We start from the raw sequence: 19,874 nt of genomic DNA on the forward strand, positions 1-19,874 counted from the left end.
GCTTCCCTCTGCTTCCCTCTGCTTCCCTCTGCTTCCCTCTGCTTCCCGGCCGCCGGGCCTGGGGTGTGGATGACAGCTTCCAATTTACATTTGGAAAGCTAAGCTGCTTTCTTTGCCTCTTTAGAAAGTACAAATGCTAATTGTATAAATCACCTAGAAAATAAAGATCTAAGGAGGAAAAAAGGAAGTCACTGTCATCCTGCTTTTCAGATAGAATTCTGATTAGCATTTTTCCGATTAGCATTTTACTGAGTATGAATGCCGTTCCTTTTACACCCCCCCCAGGTGTAAATAAATATATAGAACTGTACTCTACATAATAAGGCTTTGTAACTTGGCTTTTTCACTTACGATCAGACACTTTCTGATGAGTCAGTGTAAGGAAACTAAGATTGGGATTTGTGCTGCAAAGAACAAAACAGAGTGAGTGCCACCACTGACCGTGACCGGGGGTGACCGAGAATCCAACAGACACGGGAATCCATTCCGCATTAAATGTTCTGTTCAGACATCACTTTCATGATTGATTGTATAGATAAGTGCACTTAAAAAAAAAGCAATCTTGTTTGCTTATTCTTGGGCCTCCGCTTTCTGGTTGGTGTAACTGACTGGGGATTGGGATGTGCATACCTTAAGGTTCCGTCTAGGAGAGTAGTTTAGGGTAAAATTCTAAAAGCAAGATTTCCAGGATCAAAGGGTTTGTACTTTCAGGCCTGTATCCTCTGTCAGCCCCCGTTTTTGGCATTGCTATCACAACGTACCTAGGTACACTGTCTGGGCAGGTTCTTTGCCTCTGCTGTTTTACCGTGGGGAGGTGGAAGAGGAGCCCCAGGAGCAGTGAGGACAGGCATCAGATTCCAGCCCTGCCGCCGGCAGCTGCTGGAAGGCTTCGAACTAATTGCTTAGCTTCTCTGAGCCCGAGTCTTCTCATCTATAAAGCAGGTTGCTCCTTCTGGGGTGGGCATGAGGGTTCCCCGTTCGGAGTACTTAGCACCAGTACCCGTTAAGCACAAAGTTCGGGAGCGGGGCTGGGGCCTTTGCTGACCTCCTGCTGTGAGCACCCGAGGAGGTCCGCTTTAAGGACACACCGCTCACCGGCATCACTCCCAGTGCCTGACTCAGACTTTTGCATCTCTCTTCGCTCCCAGTCAGTCTTGGGAAGGGATGGCTTCCTCCTCTCACGACGGGTGCACCCCGCCCCCAGCTGTTCAGTTTAGGTGGTGTTTGCAGGCAGAGGGAGAGCGCAGGGCAGGGACACCAAAGACTGCCTCCCTTCCAGTATTCTGGCTTTCCCTCTGCCCAGTGCCTGGGGCTGTTCGTAACCCCTGAAATGAGATGGGTGTGAGTGGGACCCCAGCTGCCCACCCCCCGTGGGACTCTGCAACAGCATGGGTGGGAAGTGGGGGCAAAATAATAATAGCAAGCACTAATGGGCTGCTCACTATGTGCCGTGCACTGCTCTTAGTAATTTACAGGATGTACATCTATTTAATCATGTGCTTCATTTAATATAGGCAAGTACTGTTATTATCCTGTTTTAACAGATAGGAAACTGAGGCACAGAGGTGTTAGAGACTTCCACAAGTTCACACACCCGGCAAATATTAGAGCTTGTCAAGGGAATGATCCCTTGGGGCCTGGGGCTTGTTCCTTCCTGTCCAGTCCTCCTATCATCATTGATGGCGAGCCATGCGTCAGGCCCAGGGCTCAGTTTCTTCCCATTTCTCTGGCTCAGCTAGTGTTAGGATGCTGACTACTCCTGAGTCTTTTCCTGTGGCCCCATGATGGAAGATCTGGTGGGGAGGGGGGGATAACAGGGCCATAAGCAACCAGAATTGGGGGCCCCATTCCTCTTCCCTTCAGGTGCCCGCAAATTGAGGCATGGAACAGTATTTTGGGAGCGCTCCCATGTCTCCCTCATTGCCACTGCCATCCTAGAGGTTCCTCCCCAGGCAGTGGGCTCTGTGGCCTGGTCCCTGGCCCTTGCCACACTTGGTAGGTGGCCTTGCCTATTGCATTGCAATTTAGCACATGCAACAATTAACCTTTTCTACAGTGCAAGAGAATTTCAGACGCGAACTACAGGGGGTGGAGACAAGTCACAGTATCTGTTCCATGCTTTGCGTGGGCTCAAAATATTTCATAAACCCTTCTAGGCTTTTTGAGTCTAAGGGCGTGTGGCTTCTTAGTGGGAAGACCCTTCCTTCCTTCCTTCCTTCCTCCAGTCTGGGTCCCTGAGATCTATAGACCTGGGTCCTTTGGCCTCCACTGTCTTTGTCCATGCCGGAGAGGTGAGCCTTTCCTATCTTTCCTAAGTGACTCTGTTGGCTTCTGGTTGAACCTGCTGGTGGCCCCTGACAGTACCTCAGGAATCCTGTTCATTTCCTGTCTCCTCTGGCTTGGAGCTCAGCCCCCCCCCCCCCCCCAACTGTTCTTAACTTAGCTCCGTACTCCAGATTAGGACATTCTTGATATCCTCCCTGCAGGCTTTCTGCACCCCACAGCTGTCTACAAGGCCTTTTGGCTCTTCAAGATCTTCCCGCATGACATCAACCAGCTTGCCTGCCTGACTCAGTTGAAGGTCTTGCTTTCATGGCTTGAGTTGGTCTTCATATCCATTCAGGGATTTCTGATAAACACATACCTGGATGCCAAGCACCAGTCTTCATGGGAAATTCTTTCTATGTTTCTTTTATCATTTAAAAATACTACTCTTTCCAATTTACTGATTTCACTAAATCTAATCCTGTTTTACAAATGAGAAGACCCGGGCGCCTGGGTGGCTCAGTTGGTTAAGCGACTGCCTTCGGCTCAGGTCATGATCCTGGAGTCCCGGGATCGAGTCCCGCATCGGGCTCCCTGCTCGGCGGGGAGTCTGCTTCTCCCTCTGACCCTCCTCCCGCTCATGCTCTCTGTCTCTCATTCTCTCTCTCAAATAAATAAAATAAAATCTTTAAAAAAAACCAAAAAAACAAATGAGAAGACCCTTTTCAGAAAGGTCGGTTGGCTTACCTGACTCAAGCTAGGAAGTACAGAGCTGGGGTGTTGGCTCATCTACCAGGTGAAAAGTTGTAAATCTGGAGGTGGGATGTGAACCCAGGCCTTCTGACTGCAGCTCCTCCTTTGCCACACGGTCTCACCTGTCTAAGGCAGAAAGAACAGACCTTGGAGTGCGAGCTCTGAGCTCAGGAGGGACCAAGGGGCCCTTGGGTTTGGGTCTTGGTATGTCCTTACTTAGCATTAGCTGGTCAGAGCTTGAAGCTGCTTCCCAGGTTGTGGTCACTGGGTGGCAAACATAAACCCAGCCTGTAGTCTTGCTGGTGACTTGTACTGGCTTCATCAGTGAGCTACAGCCTCAACTCAGGTGACGGAGAGGGTCCCTGTGCTGTGGCAGTTACGCTGGGGCTTACAGTGACGAGTGCCTGTCCGATCACAAAGCACTCTTCAGAGGTATTCTTTCATTAGGTGCTTAGGATGGCTCTGTGAGGGAGGGGGCCAGGTAGGCATTACCCCCTCACTTACAGATGCAAAACAGGCTTAGGAAGGTAATGATCTCTCCCAGGTCAGTGGAGATATTGGCAAATTCCAGACCGGGTCCCAAGTCTCCCCTGATTGTGAATCCATAACCGAATGTTGCCTCTGAGTAAATCTTCCTCTCTGGGCCTCATAGTGATCGATGTACCTGTAGGGGGCGAGAGAGATCTTTCTTATGTGGCTGCTCTGAGAAATTTTGCTTCTGAACCCTTTGAACTTATCGGTCATATAGCACATTATCTCACTGGGTTATAAGTAGTTTCTGTGTCTACCTCCCCTAGTACTCTGACACCACCCCCCCAGCCTGAATTCTTTCAGATTGGGACTCTTCTATTTCATCTTGGCATCCAACACAATGTGGGACCCAATAAATGCCTGTCGAGTTGAATTACATGCAAATGAAGTTGGCCAGTGCCGCCTCCTGCTTTTCTTAGGGCATGGGAAAGGAAAATAAGCTTTTCCTGGTCCATGATAAAGTTGTCGGTGGCAGAACTCCCAACCTGTGCAGTGTCCCCAGATGGCCACTAGGTGGCAGTGGGACCCCATGGGGACCTTGCCTCCTGCTTGCTCCCTGGGAGATGGAACTATGGGCACCTGTTTGGGGATTGCCTCTGCAAGGTCATTCCGCAGCTGTCTGTCTGAAACTGACAAGTCTCGGCCTCCACCCCTCCTTGTCAAGCTTTGTGGTGTCATGGAAAAGGCTTGGGCTTTGGAATCTGCCAGGCTTGGATTCCAACCCTGGCTCTGCCTTTCCCTAGGAACTTAGTCCTGGACACACTCTTTCTCTGAGCCTCAGTTTCCTCATCCCATAAAATGCAGTTGCACAGTTAGAAAAGGCCCAATATATCATGGGCTGGGGCGTGATGCATTCTAGTTTTATTGCTGGAAATTCCTGTATTTGCCTTTCGCTGCCCTCTGTAACCTGGCTCCACCCTGGCCATCTGATCTTTCTGACCAAGCTTCCTGCACTGCCCAGCAGATCTCTGAGCCTTTCCTGCTGCATCCCCCAACTGCGTAGGGCCATGTGGGGCTAATCTTGACGGCCCACAGAGATGGCAAGTCTGTCAGGGTCTTTGTCTTAATTATTCTGGCATCTGTGCTGTGCCTTTAGCAGACATTCTGTGGTGAAAGCGACAGCCCTGGTTGTTGGGCATATGCCAGGCACGCTGCTAGGCGCTTTGCAGAATTGTTTCATTTAATCCTTGCAACAGATCTATCCCCCGTTTTACACAGGGATAGGCCAGGATGCCTTTGGCTCTGAGCAATAAAAAACTCTACTAAAAGCAGTTTAAAGAGTAGAGAAAGATGGTTATCTTGCCAAAAACAAGTCCTGAGTGATGCTCGTTGGTGTCAGCAAGGACCCAGGTAGCTGCCGCGTCTCCTCCTTGCCTTCCTCAGTGCGCTGATTTGTCCTCTTATGCTGGTCTCCCTTATGGCGCTAAGGGGACTGCCGTGGTTCCAGGTGCCATATGCGGGAAAGATGCTGTAGCTTCCTTGTGCTCCCTTTAAGAGGCCTCTAGCAGATTTGTCACAAAGTTCTTCTTGGCCAGCATTGGGTCTTAGGCTTGTTCCCAAGCTAGTCACTAGTAAAGGAATTCAGGGACTGGCTTAGGTTTGTCAGGATTCAGCCCCTGAAGCTGGTGAAGAATCTGGGTTCCCTTTGCCCCTGGCCCCCTGGTCCATGGAAGAAGGCACAGGAAGGAGGCTCGTGAGTTAAGGAACTTGATCAAGGTGGCAAACCTAGGAAGAAGCAGCATTCAGACCCCATCAGGCTGACTCCCTAGGCGGTTGGTTGTTTGAATGAAGTAAATCACAGAGGTAGAAAGCACACTGCTCTGGATTTGGTGCGCTGGACTTTGAGGGATCTTGGAAGTACCTTTTCTTACTGATTCTGGGGTCTGGAGAGAGGTTGTGGTGACTTGTACTGGCTTCATCAGTGAGCTGCAGCCTCAACTCAGGTGACGGAATGGTATTCTTTCTATAATGGTATTCATTTTCCTCAGTCTGTCTTTCTCCTCAGAATGGTCCAAGGGCGGATTTCAGTGTAGCTGTCAAGGCCCCATGGGGGTCATCTTAAGGTTTCTTTTAGGTCAGAGAAAGGAGCTACAAAACTCTAAGTCAGGATTTCGGAGAGGCCAGAGAAAAGGCCAAGGGAGCTGGCAGAGGCCCAGCAGTAGCGGGGAGTTTATGGTCCACCAGCGGGGACGCCAGCGGGCACCTGGGCCAGGGCCTTGGCGGGGACCCATGCCGGGTGGCAGCCCCCTGTCCACCTGCAGAGACAGCGTAGCCACACAGGAAGCCTTCTGGCTTGCAGATGCTTCAGGACTGCCCCAAGGCCCGCCGGGAGGTGGAGCTGCACTGGAGGGCCTCACAGTGCCCCCACATCGTGCGGATCGTGGATGTCTACGAGAACCTGTATGCAGGCAGGAAGTGCCTGCTGATCGTCATGGAGTGGTAAGCAGCCCCGCCTGTCCTCCTCGCCCGGCCCGGCCCCACTGCCCGCTCAGGCCCCTCGCCCTCTGGGGACTGCCCGGCTCTGCACCCCGAAGCTCCAAGTGCCAAAGCTTGATTTCTTTTAGTGGGGAATGGAGAGGGGAGGGGTGGTGGGACGTTGTCCCCTTCAGATCTAACTGGGGCTTTGTTTCAGTTTGGATGGTGGAGAACTCTTTAGCCGAATCCAGGACCGAGGAGACCAAGCGTTCACAGAAAGAGGTAGAAAGGGTCTGTTGTGGGGACAGGCCCCGGCGGGCAGGGCTGTGGGAAGGGGGGGGCTCCAGTGCCTGCCGTCCACAGAAGATGCTGAGGCCCGCAGCCTGCTCCAGCTCGCTGCCAGGCCTGCCGTGCCCGCTAAATCAGGACAGCTTCTCCTCATTTCTCCGCTTCGAGGGTGGGTGGTGGGTGTAGGGAGCCTGGGGCTGATGGGAGGGGACTGAGTGTACTGCGTCATCAAACCTAACAACACGTCTTGTGCCTTTCTTTCTCTCTCCCACCTCACGGCTCCAGAAGCGTCAGAAATCATGAAGAGCATTGGTGAGGCCATCCAGTATTTGCACTCAATCAACATTGCTCATCGGGATGTCAAGGTACCCGCTGTGCTTTGCTGCCCCTCCCCCCGGCCAAGGTGTGGTAGGGGCCACGGTGACCCTGCATCCTTGCTGCCTGGTTCCCGAGGGCAGAATGGGGCAGGGTGCCATTCTCTGCCCTCTCTGGGCAAACCCCCAAACCCAGGAGCGAAGCCTTCTGTGGCTACGCCCAGCCCTGTGGCCCTCCTTCGTCAGCACCACATAGTCACACCTTTGGTTTCCTAGGTCCCTGTGGTGTTTGTTAGGTGTTTCTCTGTGTTTGTCTCTGGTGTCCACATACTCTGTCAGCTCTCAGAAGGCAGGAACGCTCCTTGTGGCGTGCCCATCGAGGGGCGCCGATGATGGTTGAAAGGGGGAAGGCAGGAATCCTTACCCTTCTGATTCTCATGGCTCCTCACAGGCTCAGCAGAGCTGCCCTCTGTCTGTCTCTCTCTCCCTGTAGCCTGAGAATCTCCTGTACACCTCCAAAAGGCCCAACGCCATCCTGAAACTCACAGATTTTGGCTTTGCCAAGGAAACCACCAGCCACAACTCTTTGACCACTCCTTGTTACACGCCGTACTATGTGGGTAAGTCCAGAGGAGGCCCGGGGAGCTTGTCTTTCCCCAGAGCCGTTCTCAGGCGCTCTCTACAGCTTTCAGCGGCCACTGGGCCTGGGACAGTCGTGTCCTTTGACCCTTTCTGGAGCTGGTGTTGATGTGACCTGCCCAGAAGTAGGGTTTGACAGAGTTAAGCTGGGATTGGGGCGCGAGGGGAGATTAATTTGTCTGAGATTATAGGCAGGATTTTGTGCACACGTGTAATTTCCCCAAGAAGAGCTGTCATTGCCCTCAGATTCCCAGTGGGGTCTGGGGCACAGATGTCATTCTGGAGCCCCAGCTGACTGGCACAGAATAAACTCATGTTTGTCAAATTAAGTGGACAGCATGAGCCGGAAAGGCTCTTCAGTTCAGGGATTGTTTCATCTTCAGATTCTAGCCCCAGGGTTCCTCTTGGAGGATTCCCTTCTGCTCTCCCCCACCCAAGCCCCACTGGGTTATGGCTGTCCCCTTCCTACCCACAGCTGCAGGACCATCATGATGGGCTGAAGGGTTGGGATGGAGAGCGTGAGCCACAGAGAAGTTGGGGTGTATCACGGTGTCCAAGGGCCAGACCCACCCACATTGACCTTTGGTTTGCAGCTCCAGAAGTGCTGGGTCCGGAGAAGTATGACAAGTCCTGTGACATGTGGTCCTTGGGTGTCATCATGTACATCCTGTGAGTGTATCAGGGACGGCCTAGGGGGGAGGCTGGGGCTGGGCTGGGGCAGGGCGGAGAAGGAGGCCTGTACCTCTCTGGGACAAGAGGAAGAAGCAAAGGTTTGCATCCCCTTCTGGGTGGGGGATTCCCTGGAAAGCCCCTGCATGTCCCCTTCTCTCCGTGCTTATTGGATTCTGATAGCTAAGCGCTGGGTATAAATTAGCTAACAGACAGGAAAATGTGTGGTTTAGATAGATACTTGGTGTGTTGGATTTCTGGGCCCTGTTCTTGACTTCATCTATTGTGCCTGAAATCCACGAGTTCCAGTTTCTCTGTGACCTTTACAAGAAGCCCGTTTCCCACCCTGTTCCTGGTGCAAGGAATTAGGGGCCTTGCACTCCAGCACTGCCCCTCCCTTCCTGCTTCTTGGTCCAGGCTGTGTGGGTATCCCCCCTTCTATTCCAACCACGGTCTTGCCATCTCTCCGGGCATGAAGAGTCGCATCCGAATGGGCCAGTATGAATTTCCCAACCCAGAATGGTCAGAAGTATCGGAGGAAGGTGAGGAGCCCACACCTGCACACGCGTGTGTCCTGTGGGCGTCCCGCCCACGTGCGTGGTGTGGCGGTGGGTCTGTACTTGTGTTGCTACCTGCTGGGTCCGTCCTGTCTGTGTGAAGGGCCTGGCTCAGGGCCAGCTCCTTGGGCAGTCTGCCTCCCTGCAACCCCCCCCCCCGCCCCTGCATCTGGTTTCTCCCTGAAACCTTGGGGAAGAAGCAGAAGAGAGAGCGTGTCCCCTGAACAGTGTCTCCCTGCCCCACCCCCGCAGTGAAGATGCTCATCCGGAACCTGCTGAAAACAGAGCCCACTCAGAGAATGACCATCACGGAGTTTATGAACCACCCCTGGATCATGGTAAGTCGGGTGGGCCGGAGAGACCCTGGTCCATGGAAACTGTCCCTCAGGGAGAGGGCTCAGCCACAACTCTGCTCCACCCCAGGCTTTCACTTGAACTCCTTTTCTCCTCCCTCCCCAGCAATCAACAAAAGTCCCTCAAACCCCACTGCACACCAGCCGGGTCCTGAAGGAGGACAAGGAGCGGTGGGAGGACGTCAAGGTGAGGGAACCACTGGCTGCCCGGGTGCTCCGGGGGGAGGGAGGTCTGCGCACGCTCGCCCCAGGGGTCTCTGCTATAGCAAGAGCAGTGACCCTGGGCCACTTCCCTGAGCAGGCTGGGCCAGGGAACCATGTCAGTGTAAACGCAGCTGTGGCGGTTCCCTGCAAGCCCACTGCTCACTGGCTCTCTGGAGAGACCTGAAAGGCTGTCTGCTATCATCTCCTCATTTTGCAGATGAGGAGACTGAGGTCCAGAGAGGGGGAGTGACCTACTCAAGGTCCCCCAGCTAACGATGGGCTGGGATGGACCAGAGCCCAGCTCCCTGATTCCCAGTTCAGGGCTCTTGCTGATCCCAGGCGGGGCCGAGGCTGCTGCCAGCTCTGGCCCCACCGACCCACTGTCGTCTCCCGCTCCCACCCTCTGTCACCCTCACCCTGCCCTTCCTTGTGTCTCTTGTCTCCCCTGCCTCCCCATTGGGGGAACCCTGCCCCCTCCCCAGGAGGAGATGACCAGTGCCTTGGCCACAATGCGTGTTGACTACGAGCAGATCAAGATAAAGAAGATTGAAGATGCGTCTAATCCTCTCCTTCTGAAGAGGCGGAAGAAAGCTCGGGCCCTGGAGGCGGCGGCTCTTGCTCACTGAGCCTCTGAGCCCATCCCGCTCCACTGGAGGACAAGCAATAACTCTCGACCTGAATATATTTTTTAAACGAAGAGACACAGAACTGTCCACTTCCACCTCACCTCCTCCTTGGCGGCGTGGAGCCCCAAACCCCGTCAGCGGCTGTGACCTGCCTTTGGTTCCGGCCGCCTCAGAGAGGGAGGCTGGGAGGCGGGAGGCTGGGAGGCTGGGGGGCCGTGTGGAGAGAAGGGAGCAAGATGCTCTTGAACCTGTGCTCATTTTGCAGTTTTATCAGTAATTTGACTTAGAATTTTTATGAAACTTCTTTTATTGTTCTTTCCCCCAGTCTGCCTCCTTACCCAGACCCCTTCCTCTCTGGATGTGCAAAGGTTGGGGGTTGGTTCAAGGGTATTTGTGGAAACTGTTATAGGGACTGTCCCTGTGTTGTCCCACCTGCCCTCTCTTTCCCCACCACGGCCTGAGGCCCCTGCTGGCTGAGGCATTCCGGCAGCTCCTGGCCCTGTGGGGAGGGGGTCGGGGCCAGGATGCCCCCCCTCTGCTGGAGCCCTCAGACGTCACCAGTGTGCCAGACGGACAGAGGCGAGTGTGATTGTGCGCGTGCGTGCGTGTGTACATGTACCCACAACTGTGTCTGGGACTGTGCATTTGAGGGCCCGGGGCAGGCGGGGCTGCAGGGAGAGGGGCCCTGCCGTGGCTCAAGAGCCTTGCGCCTCCTCGGGCCTGCCGTGCCCATGTTGGGTCTACCAAAGTGCCTGAGAAGCCTGTCCCGATTCTGAGCCAGGGCCCCCGTGGCCTGCCCGTTGGCTGGTTCTGGGAGGAAGAGGAGTGACGTAGGCACTGGTACAGTGACCAGGAAGACTGGACCACCCGCACCCCGGCCCCCTGCTCCCCGTTCAGTGCTGGTCCGTGTCCTCTGAGGCGCTTACCCACCGAGCAGCCTCTCTTCTTCTCCTTCCTGCCATTATTGACCGGTTCTTGTCAGTTTTCCCTCCGTTTTTAGCCACTTCTTACCAGGCCTCCTCTCTGTTCTTGGGGAGGAGCCCGGGCCCCTGAGAAGTGATGCGGAGCTCCTGCATTTGGCCGCTCTCCCGGGCTCTGGGGGCACTGGCCAGCTCCCCGTTGTGGGAAAAGAAAACGCCACTTGTGTGGTCCTGCGAATTTCCACTGTGGCCTAGTGGGCGGGTGGGGGAGTCTTCACACCAAAGATGTCCCGACTCTGCCCCTTCCCCATTAGCCGCTTCACCTCCACCCCAAACAACTCAGCTTTGTGTGTCCCGGCCAGTGAGGGGGAGGGCGGGGAGGGCCCCCCCTGCTTTAGTGAGCAACGCGGGGAGAAGTCCTCCTGGCCAGGGTCTTTTCGGGGCAGGGGGTTGCACTAATACTTCAGCTCTCTTCTCCCTCGGGGGTGATTTGCTGGAGGAGTAGCTCGGATCCTCTCTGCGTGTGGGGGAAGGGCTCCGAGTGCCCGCGGTGCCTCCCTGTCTCTGATGGTGTGTCCAGCACTCAGATTGTTGTAAACTGTTGTTGTTTTGTATGAGCGAAATTGTCTTTACTAAACGGATTTAATAGTTGAAAGGTTTTCTTGCTCTTCCTTCATGGGACTCAGCCTCTCCACACCCCCCACCCCCCATGTCTCCTTTTGCACCCATGGAGAGTAGTTTTGTATTTTGGGATGGCAGAATCTGGGTGTCCTGGGAGGGGAGAGGATGGGAGGGCCTCCCAGGTGAGGGAGCACCTGTTCTGTCCAGGCTCTGGCCGGGTCGCGTCTGCCGTAGGGGCACGAATGCTGCTCTCCTTTAGAGTGCGTGGGATGGCAGTTGGGGGGGGGCGGGCGGGGAGCCCATGCTCTTTTGTCAAATACTGAACCAGGAGCCAGGTGGCTTCTCAGCACATGGGTCTTTGATCTGTTTAGCCACAGCCAGGTGCTGGCCTCCTCAGCTGGAAGGGACCTGCTGGATTGGGTTTCTGGGGTCAAATCCTGGGAGAGACCAGGGGAGCAGGGTGGTGTAGTTCCTGAAAATTCCATGAGGGGGCGATAGGGGTTAGGCTTAAAGCGAAATAGTCTGCATTGACCTGGAAGAGGCCTCAGCGTTCATGTGACCCATCCCCCGCCCCCCCATTCACAGATAAAAAGAGCAAGGCCCAGAGGTGGGATGTTTGGGATCACACAATGGATTGGTTTGCATTAGGGCCTAAGGTAGACATTGGTCTACCCACCCCTGCCAGTCGGAAAGACAAATAGTGCACCCTAGGTAAGTTCACATTTTCTCCCACTGTCGCAGAGCTGACTAGGGAGAAAGGCAAGGCAGGGTGTTTACCCCGCTTCACGAGGGAGGGCGCTGACAGGGCGGAGGAATGTACTGGACGTCACACAGCTAAGTGGTTTGCACTAGAACTCAGGAGCCAAAGACCTGGGGTGTTCTCCATCCTCACACCTGGCCTTCTGCCTGGCAGGGGCCTGCTCATCCCTCCTTCATTAGCAGGATCATGGCTCTGCAGCTCAGGCTTGTAGACACGGGCAGGGTGGCCCGTGGTGGCCCCTGACCTCCCCTTTATAACTCCTGAATGGATTGTCGAGGTTCGGTGCCAGCTCAAGACTCCACTCATCCGTCTAGAAACCACTGCTCAGATAAACCAGCATGAGGTTTTGCTCTCAGGGAAATCCAGTTACGTTGTCTGTACTTACACAGGTGTAGGAAGTGACGAGAACTTGGCGGAAGAGGGAACGAGGGCTGGTAGGAGGCGAGCCAGGGTGAGAGGGCAGAAGGGCATTGTCACGCTCTGCTGTCTTGGGAGGCGGTATTTCTGTTGCTGCCCTAATACTCCGTGGCTTACAAGAGCACAAATGTAATATAGTCCCGCAGGTCAGAGGTCTGATAGGGTCTCACTGGCCTAGAATCAAGGTCTCAGCAGAGCTGCATTCCTTTCTGGAGGCTCTAGAAGATTCCGTTGCCTTGCCTTTTCCAGCTTCAGATGGCTTCTGCATTCCTTGACTCGTGACCCTCTTCCTCCATCTTCGAAGCCAGCAGCATCGCATCCTTCTGACGCTTCTGTGGTCCCATCTCTTTGACCTAGCCAGGAGCTAGGTCTCCACGTTTAAGGACTTGGGTGATTAGATTGAGCCTCCGCAGATCATCCAGGATAATCTCCCCAACACAAGGCTCTTAACCTTAATCCCATCTGCAGTTCCTTTTGCGGTGTAAAGGACCATGTGCCCAGGTCCATGGGATCAGGATGTGGGCGCCTGCGGGACACCTGCTTCATCACAGAGGCCTGTTGCACAGCCTTCTCACCCTCGTGCCCCACACGCTAACACTTGTGTTTACGGCCTCTTGGGTCTCGGTCGGCCTGGCTCAGGATCCAGCTGGATTGTCCTGGAGTTGGTGTTTAGGGAGGATGGCTGGGGGTGAAGGGCCAGGAGGGGCCCAGTGTGGCACATGGGGTCTAGCCATGTCTTTGCACTCCTCCCTGTCCCCCTGAGCCCCGCATGGGTGGCTCCATGATTCCCTGTCACTTAACTTCCTTCAGCCAAATTCCCAGGTGGGATGGGAAAGGGAACTTGGACCTAAAGGCAATTGCTGGCTTTCATGGGTGCAGGAGGCAACAAGGTGTGATTCCTGAATGACCTTCAGGGGTGTAAGATGTAAAGAGGACTTAAGGACTAGTCTCCAATTTACCTATGAGGAAATGCAGCCTTACAGAGGTAAAATGACCCTCCCAAGGTCTCACAACTAAGCAGAGGTGAATCTCACCTGGAGCTCCAGTTCCAAGTTTAGAGTTCCTTGAAAACAACAAACCACACACAAACAAAAATGCCAAAGTCGTCTTGGTAAGGAAGGGGGAGGGGGGTCAAGAGTGAGACATATTGGGTTCCCCTCCACTGAGTGGAGTTGTTTCCTTTTCTATGAAATGGGAGTGAGGTTCCTGCACCCTGTGGCTATTGTGAGGAATTGAATGAAATCATGGATTTCAATGCTTTATAAGGTGCCAGGTGGCCTTTATGAGTCCCACCGTCCAGAGGGCACAGGGTGCCCTAGGTTTGGAGTGGGGCCAGTGGTCTAGGCTGCTGTCAGTCCTGCCCTCACTTGAGGGCCTGTCTCTGTGCTTTGGGTTGACGCAGTTGGTTTGGTAAACAGTAACAGTAAATTTGGGGTTTTCCTTTGACTTCGTTGGAGACAGGAAGCACCTATGGAGGGCTGTGAATGATGAGTGGGCAGAGTGGGCAGTGCCTGCTCAGGGTGTGAAGGAAATTCTGTTGCTCGGGGGAGGAGGATGGGGTTGGTGAGGCTGGGGAAAGTGGCTGTCCTACCCACCCCATAAGTGTAAACAGACCTGCTGGCCACTCCCCAGGTGGGCCTGAGCGGGGATGGGAGCACCTTGGGGGGCATCCTCTGCGCCCTGGGCCCCAGGAATATAGCCCTCGCTGGCTTTGTCTCTTGAAGTCCACATTTAGGGGCTCAGCCACCCCAGAGGGAGTTTGGCCAAGTTTGGAAGTAGCTCCTCTTTGGAAGGGACACCAGGCTCCAGCTCTGGGGGGCCTTTTGGCAAATTCATCTACCTCTCCTCTCCCTGCACTAGGACCAGTGTGAAGAGACCACCCCAAATCCTAAATCACTAAATACCTAGACACTTACTAATATGCACTGTGCTTTGGGAAAAACAAAGTGTAAGACCCAGTTCCTTCTCAGTGTGCTACCTTGAGAGGCCTTGTCTTTTCCTTTCCCTGCCTCCACAGGCCTGGACACCTACTTTGTGGTCTGAATCTATCTGTTCAAAACCACTGCAGACAGTGAGGGGTGTGTCGTCTGAGCCCAGGTGGCCCAGGGCAGCCTTTGAGCACCCTAAAGGTTTTGACACTGGAGGGATGAGTGAGGTCAAAGAAGCACACGCTGGATCCTTGTCTTCTGCACAAAGCCCTCACATCTGTGCCTTCCCAGGGATAAGATCAGTTCTACCCCCACTGAGGTGTGTGAGGATTAAATGTGGCCATGCCAGGACTTTGAGAAGCAGGGGGTGCACTATCCCTGGGTGTATAAGGGGGTTCCTCCTTGTACAGGTCACGCTTTGAGGGGAATCAGTGCTTTGGCCTCCTTGGCTCGACCACTCTTTGGGAAGACTCAACCCCCTTGCAAAAGTTAAAACGCCATGTTCTGATTCAGCTCATCTTGAGCACCTACTCTGTGTCATGCCCGGTGCTCAGGACTTTGGGGAGGCACAGATGAATTGGAAGTGGGTCTCTAGCCCTCATGGGGCTCAGCCTAGAGGAGCAGGTTGACGGTAACAGAACAGAAAGCAGGGAAAACCAACACATAAAACAGGCAGAGCAGGGGCTTGTGCAGACGGTGGAGTTCTGGCAGAGACCCCGGAGCGCCCCCTATGAGCCCTTGGAGGACTGATTCGACAGTAGACAATGAGGGATGAACACAGTGGAGATGTTCCCATCAGATTTCCACTCCGGTCTCTGCAGGAGCCACATCTTTCCTTTGAATCTAGGTTCCCCCTTATGTCTTTTGGTCTGAACTGCTCCCTGCACACCCCCCCTCCCCTACTGGCTTCAGCTTGACCTTTGACCCCATCAGTTCCTCCAAGGGAAAGATTTACCCCCCTCAGTGGGACATCCTCAGTGTTTTTCTGCCCATTTTCTCTTCCCAGCCCCTCCAACCTGGATTCCTCTCATTCAACTATGTTTGCTTCCCCACCAAAACCAAAATTTGGGAACAGAGCCTGAGTGGGATTTCCCCTCTAATCTTCAGTTCATTAACTTTTAAAGAAACCTTAAACTTAGATCATTTTTAGTTACACATTTTACAAGTCATTATGAAAAAGGATAACGTTACGTGTAACTGGAGGCTCCTCTTGGAAAAGTGGGCTGAATGGTTGTCCAGGGTTCCCTTGCACCCCCTCCCCCGGGTGTCACTGAGCCGCCATAGCTCTTTGCAGGTTGTCCTCACACCACCCGTCAGTATAGGAAATGAGAGCCTCTCAGAGCTTCCCCGTAACAGATACACATTTTAATGTACCTAAGCTTCCACACTTCTTACATACCAACATCTCAAGCCTAGGGTTATCTTGGAAATGTACATCCACCCTCTTTGGGGGGGGGGGGGGCATAATTATTGCTCTGGGGGGAAATTACTACCCAGAGCCTCTAGCCAGGAAGTCTTGGGGGAGATCTCAGGGGGCGAGTAGCGGCTGCCAAGAGGCACGGAACCTGTGTGTGGTAAGTCATTTTTAGGAGCCAGGGCTGCCATGCAAATGCATTCGTTTGCATAACTTTCTTGCTCTATGGGACGGTGAAGTTTCCTACTCCATGGGACACTGCTGCCAGGATTTGCAAGTGAAATATTGGGACTGGCTTTCCCCCCTTGCTATTCCCCTCCCTACAGGATCCTTCTCCTCCCCCCCCAGCCCCGGCCCCACCACCACAGTTTTGTTTCTGTCCCTCAGGCCCCGTGTGACCAAATGCTGGTCTTAACATTTCTGATCCTAGGAGAGGAGCTTTGCTGGGGCCCTGAGATGCAATGGTTATGCAAATGAGTCCCTGGGCTCCGGGGCACTGGCCCAAGTCCAAAACCGGTGGAAAGATCAGGCCCCTGCTGTCTGAGCCCAAAGGAAATGTGATCGCTGTCCCTTCATCCCTTCTTCCCTTCGCATGTCCAAGTGGCCCATGGCATCTGGTTCCTCAAATAGCTAGAGCCTCCTGGGGCTCTGAGGCCTCAACTTTCAGAATGAGCTGAGCTCTCCCAGCCCTTACCCTCTGATTTGGAGATCTGTGGTTCTAAATTCACCAGTCAGAGGTTTACTTTTCAAAGAAACCACGATCACACCTAAGTCTGAGCCCCAGACCTTGGTTAGCTGTGCCTAGAGCCTGCGGTCCAGGGAGACCTGGTATTTGCAGTAAGACCTAGAAGGGCCTATGGTTTTCTGGCACTCAGCTGTCTCCTTTTCTGGTCAGAAACCTGTTCTAAGTAACGGTCCTCATAGCGAGACTCTGACCCTACTCACCGCACCCACAGCCGCCTGCAGCGGGGACGAAGGCAGGAGGGAAGTGGACAGGGGCAGGCCATTCTCTGAGCCAGTCTGCAAGGAAGAGGAGATGAGAAATCCAGTCTGATCCTCTTATTCTTTTTTTTTTTTTTAAGATTTATTTATTTATTTGAGAGAGCGAGAATGAGAGAGAGATAGTACATGAGAGGGGGTAGGGTTAGAGGGAGAAGCAGGCTCCTTGCTGAGCAGGGAGCCCGATGCGGGACTCGATCCAGGGACTCCAGGATCATGACCTGAGCCGAAGGCAGTCGCCCAACCAACTGAGCCACCCAGGCACCCCTAATCCTCTTATTCTAAGTTCTGAAAAGGACAGCGGAGCCAGCATAGGTACTCAGTATCTGTTGGAGGGATGAATGTTACCGAAAGAACAATGAACACAAGCAATTTTAGTAATTCAAACAGCAAAGAAATTATACACACATCATTGTGTACACATTCAGAGTAAAATGCAAGTTCTTCTTTACAACCTCTCTCCCCAGAAATAACTTTAACAGCTTGCTGTGATTTTGATTTTATCCAGCCTTACAAAAATTTCTATTACTTTATCTACACAGCTATATGCTTATAAACACAGGTGAGACATTTCTTTGAGGGTTATAATAAGTACAAATGGGATCATTAGGCATATGGTTCTACACCTTGCTTTTTAAAAAAAATTGTGGTGAAACACCCATACCATAAAATTTACCATCTTAACCATTCCTAAGTGTGGAGTTAAATAGTGTGAAGCATAGTCACATTGTCGCACAACCCATCTCCAGAATTTTTCCATACCCGGTAACCAACATGCAACTTGCTTTTTAAACTCAGCATATCTTAGTGAGTGTCCATGACTGAATTCAACTCTCAAATTCTTTTTTTCCCCAGTATTTTAAAGGTTTTTTGTTTTTTAGTAGTCTCTACACCCAACATGGGGCTCAAACTCACAACCCCATGATCGAGAGTCACATGCTGTACTGACTGAGCAGCCAGGTGCCCCAGAACCCTCATATTCTTAACAGCTTCAGAGTATTCCATAGCCTTGATGCACCATAATTTATTTAACTATCTCCTTTTGATGGATGTTTCATTTCCTTTTTTTTTTTTTTTACTATTAGTATTAATGTTGCAAACATCTTGAACAATATCTCTGCACATGGGTAAGGATTTCTGTAGGACAGGTTCCTAGAAGTGGAAGTTAGATTAAAGGGGTATGTACATTTTATGTTTTGGTAGGCAGTCCCAGAAAGACAGTATCGATTTATGAATGAATGCATTTTGCATGTTGCTTTCTGAATGACAGGTCCATGAATGGATTTACTGTCAGCAGTGGGGCAATCTGAGAGTAGAATAAGTCAGCTGAGAATCAGAGGACAAAAGCACTTCCCAAAATATAGATGTATACCCTGGGTAGCATTGTGGGCGACTGGAAGAATCAGATGTGGAGGGGCAAGGGGATTCCTTCAGCCTCTCCCCATATCAGTGGCTCTGCTCACCCAATTACAGTTATTTGCATATATTTTGGGTGTGTAGGCAGAATGGCTCAAAGACAAATCTGAGAGTCAGCCTTGTCTGGCTTTCTGCTGGTGTTTGATCTTGAACACGTTAATTGATCTCCTTCCCAGACTGTGAAGCCCCTGGTGGGAACACCAAGGAGATGACAGTGTGCAAATGACTTTGACATAAGGCAGACTGGCAGGTGCTGTGAGAAAGGCCCAGAGTGCCATGAGAGCTTACCAAGGGGGACTCCCATCTGGTTAGGGAGACCATGCCCGGAAGGCCTGAGCTGAAAGAGGTGACTCAGGCTCAGGGTTCTAGGAGTTATGGGGGACACAGGAAACTTGCAGGCATTTTTTCTTACTATACAGGAGCTCAATCACATTACCCCAGAAACCTTTATGGGACACCGATTGTGTGCCCAGCCCTCCACTGATTATGGAGTCTGAGGAATGGGGCTTGTGATGTGGTGGTCAATAGCTCAGATGCACACTGCACAGGAGAAAGCTTTGGAGTTATACTAGACTGGGTTCCAAGTATGTGCTGGTGACTTTACAGAGCCTCAGTTTATCAACTAGTACAATGGGGATAATAACTGTGGCACACCACAAAAATTTCTTTTAAGATTGATTTATTTCACAGAGAGAGTGTACACATGCGCGTGCAAGCGGGGGAGGGGCAGAGGGAGAGGGGGACAAGCAGACTGTGGGGAGCCCGATGTGGGGCTCGGTCCCAGGACCCTGAGATCATGACCTGAGCCAAAATCAAGAGTTGGGGGCTCAGCCAACGGAGTCACCCAAGCGCCCCCCACAAAAATTATTAGCAATATTTGGAATTGTAAGTATTAACTATGAGAATGTGTTGCCTCGACTTCCAATTACAGCATCATGCTAAGGCCCCAGGTGCTGTTCTCTGAAACCCACTGTTGCATCTGCACTGAGGCCATGCTTCCCTCCGACTGCCCCCAGGCAGTGACTGGGCTTGGTAGGGATGCTAAGTACACCAGTTCCTGGGGGAACAAGGCCTCTAGTGATGGCCGATTTTGGTTTGAGGGTTTCCTGGCAACTCTGCGGCCGCTTCTGCAGACTGCATAGTAGTATAGTATAGGACACTCGTGCCCACCCTTCTCTCCTTCGCTCCTCAGTGGGGTCAGACATAGTCTGATGGCTCCCTCAGCTTGACCAGCCTCCCTCCCTCTCTTCTCTCCTAAAGACATTTCCCCTAACTAAACCCCTGGCGTGTCCAATCCCGTTTTGGCATCTGCTTCTCAGAGGACGCAGATGAACGATGATACTGTTTTCCTCATAGGGTCGTTGCAAGGAACAAATGAAAAAGGTAAACGCTTGAGCACGATGCCTGGCCCATGGTTAGCGCTCATTATTGTCCTGTATCACAGGTAGTAGGCCTGTTACTGTATCAGTGCGAGCAGACTGATTTCAGTAAGAAGGAGAATAAAAGGGATGAACACTGCATGGCTTTGGTTCCGAGAGGAGGGTGCCGTGGTGTCTGCTGTAGGTGTGTTCGGCCCACTGGTTTCGTGGCTCCGTAGCCCAGCGTAGAGGACCCCCCACTCGCGCTGGGACGTGGAGCAGCTGGGCACCCCCCGGGGGCGGAGGGCGGTGGGGCATCAGTGCCCGGCAGAGTTGCGGGGCCAGGGGAGAATGATGGGAAGACAGCGTGCCTTCAAGTGAAACAGGGACTATGGGAAGCTAGGCTGAGTCACAGGGTTTCTCTCAA

At 52.8% G+C, this 19,874-nt stretch overlaps 1 protein-coding gene across 2 annotated transcripts in view; it reads left to right on the forward strand.

Annotated features, from left to right (window-relative positions):
* Nucleotides 1-11,189, forward strand: part of MAPKAPK2 (MAPK activated protein kinase 2) — a 45,662-nt gene extending 34,473 nt beyond the window's left edge. The window contains exons 2-10 of one of the 2 annotated variants that reach the window (XM_035010404.1): nucleotides 5,849-5,988; nucleotides 6,182-6,255; nucleotides 6,538-6,617; nucleotides 7,060-7,186; nucleotides 7,799-7,874; nucleotides 8,292-8,416; nucleotides 8,684-8,769; nucleotides 8,891-8,971; nucleotides 9,471-11,189. In XM_035010404.1, the coding sequence (XP_034866295.1) occupies nucleotides 5,849-5,988; nucleotides 6,182-6,255; nucleotides 6,538-6,617; nucleotides 7,060-7,186; nucleotides 7,799-7,874; nucleotides 8,292-8,416; nucleotides 8,684-8,769; nucleotides 8,891-8,971; nucleotides 9,471-9,614 (933 nt within the window). In that variant the 3' untranslated portion in view covers nucleotides 9,615-11,189. The remainder of the gene's footprint in view (nucleotides 1-5,848; nucleotides 5,989-6,181; nucleotides 6,256-6,537; nucleotides 6,618-7,059; nucleotides 7,187-7,798; nucleotides 7,875-8,291; nucleotides 8,417-8,683; nucleotides 8,770-8,890; nucleotides 8,972-9,470) is intronic. The other variant, XM_035010405.1, reaches the window with a different exon arrangement.
* Nucleotides 11,190-19,874: the final 8,685 nt, after the last annotated feature.

This window comes from Mirounga leonina, unplaced genomic scaffold (genome assembly GCF_011800145.1).
Source record: "Mirounga leonina isolate KUSES-001 unplaced genomic scaffold, KU_Mleo_1.0 Mir_154, whole genome shotgun sequence".
Lineage (NCBI taxonomy): Eukaryota > Metazoa > Chordata > Mammalia > Carnivora > Phocidae > Mirounga > Mirounga leonina.